Source organism: Simochromis diagramma, unplaced genomic scaffold, assembly GCF_900408965.1.
Source record: "Simochromis diagramma unplaced genomic scaffold, fSimDia1.1 OVJJ01000344.1, whole genome shotgun sequence".
In the NCBI taxonomy this organism is placed as follows: Eukaryota; Metazoa; Chordata; class Actinopteri; order Cichliformes; family Cichlidae; genus Simochromis; species Simochromis diagramma.
This window is the reverse complement of record NW_024387375.1, coordinates 9,638,102-9,645,607: the sequence shown is the minus strand read 5'-3', so window position 1 is coordinate 9,645,607 and position 7,506 is coordinate 9,638,102. Positions and strand designations below refer to the sequence as shown.

Genomic DNA, 7,506 nt, shown 5'->3' with positions numbered 1-7,506 from the left:
ATTTGACACTTCATTATTTAAAAAAAGGTACGTTTTAAATTTTTTTTTTAATGTTATATATTTAAATAATTAAATATAAGTAATTTTGCTGACACCAAAACTGAGGAGGTTTCAGACCTCACTTGCTCACTCAGTTAAAACCTTTTAGAGTAAAAAATAAAACCAAATAAAAATGGCGAGATTTACATTTTCGGGATGTACCGATTTTTCTTTAAGAGGGGCACCTCAAGCTATATCAGAGCATTTTTAATGACGCCGCAGCCCATTGGCTCATTCCCAGTTGCTGTCGTCATTAGAGTGAAAGAGTAGTTACAGGGGTGGGTCTCGCTTTTGTAGAAGAAAACATGTAAATAAACATGTACATATGTAAATATGGGTGGGTTTAGACAGACATGGCGTTTTGTAATTTTAAAGTATGCATGAGGTGATACGTTAGATCCCTTATAATGGGAAAGACAACTGCACTGCACCAGCGAGTGACATTTGTGGTTTATCATTTTAAAAAAAGGAAAAAGTTAGAAAAAAAACCCCAGCAAATGCTACCACACTACCATGCATAGGCCCGAAGGCTGAAGTGCAGCATAAGTTTAACATGATATTTGTTATTTTTCTATCATTCTATCATCTCAGTGCTTTTTCCTTCAGCTGTTACAGTTTCCTCTTCTATTCATGAAAACACTCTGTAGCTATGCAATCTTCAAAATTCAAAGAAACCACTTCTATAAACACACACACACAGACACACACGCACATTTTTTTTATTTTTTAATTTATTTTATAGTTTAATTCAATAAACCCACCAGTGGCTGCAGAGAATTAGCGGATGCCTCAGTCATGTGAGCTCAGTTGGCTTTAGTTTACATCCTCCTGGGTTTTCAAGCGTGTACTATAATGATAGAGGCTTTTTTTAACTGCTCATTTTCATATTTTCTTATTATGTTGTGACAAGGAATATGACAGCATGTCTGGAGGGAAGGGTATTTATTGACTGCGTTACATGTTTTCTTTTGATTTGTTTTTAGTAACATTCTCACTCAGACTACAGTTATCATGAAACGTATTCAAGCTGAAGTGTTGCTGAAAAGAGGGAAGGATTTAAATATTCATCTCATCAGCTTTGTAGCATGCATTTATATAATATTGCAGTTTTTTGCCTGTATGATGTTTTTACTTTTAAAATAAAGAGGTATTTTAAATGCTATCTGGTTTGGTGTTGCACTGCTGTGTGGCTTTGTGGTGTCTGGAGTTGGTGAGTATGTGAGACTTGAGATTTGTGTGAGGCTAGATTATAAAATGGCAAAATATTTGATGGGATTGCTTGAACCATGATGAACTTGTTGGGGGTTGTCACCCCCTAGTGGTTCACTGTAGATTAAAGGGATACTTGAGTCTGTACTGTTGTACGTTACTATAAATTCCCTTCTTTTCCTATGGCTCCTTGATTTAAAAAATGATGGACACACATGGATTTAAATTAGAAGAAAAACATCCATCCATCCATCCATCCATCCATCTTGCCCTATCCCAGCTGCCATAGGCCGAAAGGTGGGGTTAATCCTCGATAGGTTGCCAGTTACCACATTTTAAAAATGTCTTCTTCTTTACTACATGATTTTTACATCCTTCACATTTGTGACATGTGTTTTTCTCCGGGACATCGAGAACAAGCCTTAAATTTGCAGTGAGGTTGACCCTTGTGGGGAACACACGCATTCCTGTCTTTCATGTCAGAACAACGCTCACAGTAGAAAACCTATTAGTTCTTATACAAACATCAGGTGCTGGAAATTACTCATAAAATCAATTCTCTAAGCACACAGCTGTGATATGCCACGTAGTTTTCTATTTTCATAAATACACAATCTTTGTTCCCTATACATCCAAAGGCATTTAATGCATTAAGTCAGAAATCAAATACAATATAGACATTTATTTCTAATCTTCAGTCATCATAAATCTCCTTTGTCCTGATTTGCAGTATTTTAACAATAAAACTAAACTTCAGGTTTTTCCCTTTAATTTGCTCTCACTAGGATTCTTAGCAAAAAGAAAACAAAAAATAGTATCTATAACAAAATATCTGTCTTGAAGTAAAACTAACATCTCAGAAGTGTTGCACCTGCTAAACTAACGACTGGTGCAAATTTAAGATTGAAAAGTACTCTTTTGAAGAGATCTCATCTGTCATGCAATACTGTGTGTCTATGTAGGTTTTGAACCATCCAGGTGGCAGTAGCTTTGAGTACTTCTTTTTAGGTTCTTCTGTTCAAAAAAACTAATGGGAAGTCCCAGGTATTTAACCCCCACTGGTGCTGTCACTTTGGAGGTGGTCCTGAGAGTCATTAACCTTCCTGCAATCATGTTTAATTCAATTCAACTTAAGTGAATATTATTTATATTGAACTAAAACAACAGTTGCCTTGAATTGCTTTATATTTTAAGGTAAAAGCTCTACATTAAAACACACAAAACAACAACAACAATGAAATGACCCACTATAAGCAAATACTTGGTAACAGTGGGAAGAAAAAACTTCCTTTTAACAGGAAGAAAACCTCAGAGCAACACCAGGCTCTGGGAGGGGCGGCTATCTGCCTCGACCAGTTGGGGGTGAGGGGAGGGAGACAGGACAAAAAACACAGTGAGGAAGAGAGTGGTAGATAAACATGCGAGTCTTTAACAGTCTGTTACTGTTACACAAGCCCAGGTGGCAAACAGTCACATGGTGTTAGTGTTGTGCTGTCAAGTTTTGGATTCCACTGTTTGCTTTTGGTGGCGGCAGTTTGCGCTTCTTAGTGAGATTGCTGCGGGCATCCTGCCCTGCCAGGAAGTAAAGGATGGGGTCCACGCAGCTGTTGGCACTGGCCAAAGGTCGTGTAATCTTGTAGGCCACACTGGAGGCTTCCACCAAGCTGCAGCTGATCTGGTGAATGGATGCAAATGTCATTCAGCGATCTTTTAGAGTCATCATAACATGTTTATTATTAAAGAAGTGCTTGTCCTCACCTGTGCTGGATTCACCTGCCTCATGTATCTAAAAAAGTAGTAAAGACTCCTGGTGAGGTGGAAAGGGAGGAAACACAGCATGAACGCTGCCAGCACGATGATGATCATCTTTACTGACTTCTGTTTGGATCTCTGGGCTGTTAAGCCTCCTCTTTCCTCTTTGGTTCTTGCTCCAGACCCCCAGCCAGTATCTAGAAGCTTTCTCACCATCAGGCCGTAGCAAACCATCACCACCATGAAGGGTAAGACGAACATGAGCACTGATACGACTGAGCTGTACACCAGGAAGTCATCGAAAAGCTCTGGACTGGTGGTGTCGTGGCAGATTCTCTCGGTGTTCACGTCCCTTACAGAGCAGATAACAGATTGCATTTGTTTCGGATCTTTAAACGGCACTCCCCCTGTCTGGGGCTCAACCTGAGTGAAAGCTTGGCTATTCTTTTAAGTGTGTCCCATTAGGGTCACCTAAGATAAGCACAGTACAAAACTGGTGTGCCACAAAAGTCGATAGTCCACACTTAAATGCAATTAGAGACACTTTCACAAAATAAACGAAGACAGAGAAATAAAGTTACAAACATTTAATCACCTAGTTCTTGAAAAGTAGAGAATAGGAGCCTGGCAGAATAACACACAGGCCCACACTGCCACAGACACCAGCCGGGCCTGGCGGGCGCTGACCCAGTTGAGGGAGCGGACCGGATAGCAGATACCAACGAACCGATGCAGGCTGATGCAGGACAGGAACAGGATGGAGCCTGTCAGAGAGGGAAAAATGAATGTTTAGCATGCTTTTTTCATAGACTAATAATTATTAGTATTACTGTGTAATTCTTTGTATTAACTAATAGATCATAAAAAAACAAAACAAAACAAAGAAATTGTAACCTGTGGTTTGCACCTTGTTTGTAAACCCTCAGTGTTTATGTTCATGAAGGCGTCTCTTGCGTGTATAATGATATTCCTACCACTTAAGGCATTTTTTTTGACTTGGTTAGATGATGTGAAGTTGATTTTCTTAACAATGGAAATAATTCTGTGATCATCCACTCAGTTATTCATTTGGCTTCGCTGAGCTGACGACTGCATTTAGGCCCCTCCTAAAGCTTTGTGTTTCTCTCTTATTTATTTCGGGTTTATTTGGGTTTTTCAGCCCAATATTGGCCTCTCTGAATTGCACTGACATCTAAGATTATGATGTAAACCTATAAAATACATCAAGGGAACGGCCCTCCCTCAGCCATGAGACTGCTCATCTGAATTAAAGCTGACAGTCTCCACACACACACACACACACACACACACACACACACACACACACACACACACACACACACACACACACACTGTATTTCACACCTTATTGCATCATACTGCACTGACAAATAATGCATACTGTATTGCAGCATATTATCTTGCAAAGCTGTTGCTCTACAATAAGTCAAGCTCAGCTTTTGTACTGCGCTGTGTGAGTTTGTAGCTTTCCACAACTGTACCGTATAAATTGGCATAAAACAGGAAGCGTATAAGCTTGCAGAAGGGTTCGCTGAACGGCCAGTCGTTATTGTCGGCGTAGTAGTAGATGAGGAATGGCAGCGTGAAGATGTACAGGGTGTCACACACTGTCAGGTTGAACATATAAATGGTCGAGGGCTTCCAGCGCTTGGTGCGGAACACAATCACATACAACGCAGTGGCGTTCAGCGCTAGGCCAATCACAAACACCAGGGTGTAGCTGGCAGGGAGGAGGATATATTTAAAATCATCATTGAACTGACAGTAGCTGGCACTGAAATTGGTTTGGTTGGTCTTGTTGTTGTCAACGCTGGCCATCTTGATGCTGAGAAGACCTGAGGGGAAAATTGTAGAAAGGAGTGAATTAGTTATCTATCTATCTATCTATCTATCTATCTATCTATCTATCTATCTATCTAGAGAGAGAGAGAGAGAGAGAGAGAGAGAGAGAAAACTATTAGGCACAAAGGACAAAGAAAATGGTTGTGATTAGAAGGATATGACATCAGTTAAAGAGGCCCTGAATCATTTGCTTTGGCATGCTTCAACAGCACAGTCTAGCATATCATGCCATACCAAGTATAGGCAAATAGCCAATTGTGATTGCACAATCAAATTAATATAATCCAGCTTGACTCACTTCATTTCTGTAAAATGCACAAGGACATTTCACAGACATTAGTTGTTGCTTTCTTTAATTGTGGGTGAAAGAAGAGAAGGAGCTACTTAAAACCATAACTGATAATTAGACTCTCCTGAAGCTTTTTTTTCCATTCAAAAATATGAATCTCTGTGTAAGCGGTGGCGCTTAAACAGACAGTACAGTTCCTCCACCTGGCCTAAACAACACCGGGACACCTCTGAATAACATATCAGCGATGCAGTTTCAAAGTTTATTTCAGACACTGATTCACCAACTTATGTACCAACAACTTTTTTAGAAAATATCTGGTGCAGCTATGGCCCACGGCGGATTAAAAAAAAGCATGTTTTGTTTGGGCATGACAAAGTTGTCTAAAAAACCCTCCAGCTGCAAGCGGCAGAAACAGAGGAATAACTTTTTAACTCAAACCAGATTCAGCTTGGAGAGTTTCAGTGGCGTGAGCTGAACATTGCTGGCTCACACAAACTCAGGCCCTTTTTCTGTTTATTTGACAAGCCCAAGTTCAGCCATGCAATACAATGGACAGAAAGAGCCTGAAGAAACAACATGCAACCTTATTAAATTCTCAACTCACCGAGGAGTTAGCCTGCAGCAGACCTTCCACCCCCTTCCTCTTTCTGATGTTGTTTTGCTCTCTCTGAACCTTTCGTTCTTCTCTCCTTTACTTTTCTAAACAGCCCTGTGTTAAATTTAATCGATAACAGACCCGAGCGTCCATATTTGTAGTTCCTAAGTTTTTGTGCATGCCATACCAAGTTGAGAAGAACTTACCTCTTCGGCAATAAATTCCTTTCTGCTATTTTCTGGTAAAACAGCCGTTCACAAATATCCCCCCCCCCAAAAAACCCCAAACCCTAAAAAACATATAACTTATGAAGTAACTCACACTGTATGGGTGCTATTATCCTGACTATCCTGTCCAAAGTATCCTCACATTGTTGTTTGTGGTTGAATGTGTTCCTGGGAGACTGGAGGCAATGAAAAAGTTGTGAAGACGTATGACTGTTTGACGAGTTGCAGCGTGTCCACAGTGAGCAAGCATCTGGGGCCTGAGGCTAATATGTTACATATACAGTGGGGCAAAAAAGTATTTAGTCAGCCACCGATTGTGCAAGTTCCCCCACTTAAAATGATGACAGAGGTCAGTAATTTGCACCAGAGGTACACTTCAACTGTGAGAGACAGAATGTGAAAAAAAAATCCATGAATTCACATGGTAGGATTTGTAAAGAATTTATTCGTAAATCAGGGTGGAAAATAAGTATTTGGTCACCTCAAACAAGGAAAATCTCTGGCTCTCACAGACCTGTAACGTCTTCTGTAAGAAGCTTTTCTGTCCCCCACTCGTTACCTGTATGAATGGCACCTGTTTGAACTCATCATCTGTATAAAAGACACCTGTCCACAGCCTCAAACAGTCAGACTCCAAACTCCGCCATGGCCAAGACCAAAGAGCTTTTGAAGGACACCAGGAAAAGTATTGTAGACCTGCACCAGACTGGGAAGAGTGAATCTACAATAGGCAAGCAGCTTGGTGTGAAAAAATCAACTGTGGGAGCAATCATCAGAAAATGGAAGACATACAAGACCACTGATAATCTCCCTCGATCTGGGGCTCCACGCAAGATCTCATCCCGTGGGGTCAAAATGATCATGAGAACGGTGAGCAAAGATCCCAGAACCACACGGGGGGACCTGGTGAATGACCTGCAGAGAGCTGGGACCAAAGTAACAAAGGTCACCATCAGTAACACACTACAACGGCAGGGAATCAAATCCCGCAGTGCCAGACGTGTTCCGCTGCTGAAGCCAGTGCATGTCCAGGCCCGTCTGAAGTTTGCCAGAGAGCACATGGATGATACAGCAGAGGATTGGGAGAATGTCATGTGGTCAGATGAAACCAAAGTAGAACTTTTTGGTATAAACTCAACTCGTCGTGTTTGGAGGAAGAAGAATACTGAGTTGCATCCTAAGAACACCATACCTACTGTGAAGCATGGGGGTGGAAACATCATGCTATGGGGCTGTTTTCTGCCAAGGGGACAGGACGACTGATCCGTGTTAAGGACAGAATGAATGGGGCCATGTATCGTGAGATTTTGAGCCAAAACCTCCTTCCATCAGTGAGAACTTTGAAGATGAAACGAGGCTGGGTCTTCCAACATGACAATGATCCAAAACACACCGCCCGGGCAACAAAGGAGTGGCTCCGTAAGAAGCATTTGAAAGTCCTGGAGTGGCCTAGCCAGTCTCCAGACCTCAACCCCACAGAAAATCTGTGGCGGGAGTTGAAAGTCCGTGTTGCTCGGCGACAGCCCCAA

At 41.3% G+C, this 7,506-nt stretch overlaps 1 protein-coding gene across 3 annotated transcripts; it reads right to left on the bottom strand.

Moving 5' to 3' along the window:
- Positions 1 to 707: 707 nt before the first annotated feature.
- Positions 708 to 6,210, bottom strand: LOC120720006 (P2Y purinoceptor 2-like). 3 transcript variants are annotated; one of them, XM_040009588.1, is made up of 5 exons: positions 6,072 to 6,210; positions 4,503 to 4,856; positions 3,596 to 3,764; positions 3,007 to 3,352; positions 708 to 2,923 (listed from the first exon to the last, which is right to left on the bottom strand). In XM_040009588.1, exons 2-5 carry the CDS (start codon positions 4,837 to 4,839, stop codon positions 2,729 to 2,731), a joined length of 1,047 nt encoding a protein of 348 aa, XP_039865522.1. In that variant the 5' UTR covers positions 4,840 to 4,856; positions 6,072 to 6,210; the 3' UTR covers positions 708 to 2,728. The 3 variants fall into 3 exon arrangements, with proteins under 3 accessions (XP_039865522.1, XP_039865520.1, XP_039865521.1); XM_040009586.1 differs by lacking the exon at positions 6,072 to 6,210 and adding an exon at positions 5,957 to 6,065; XM_040009587.1 differs by lacking the exon at positions 6,072 to 6,210 and adding an exon at positions 5,760 to 5,942.
- Between the last annotated feature and the right edge of the window lie 1,296 nt (positions 6,211 to 7,506).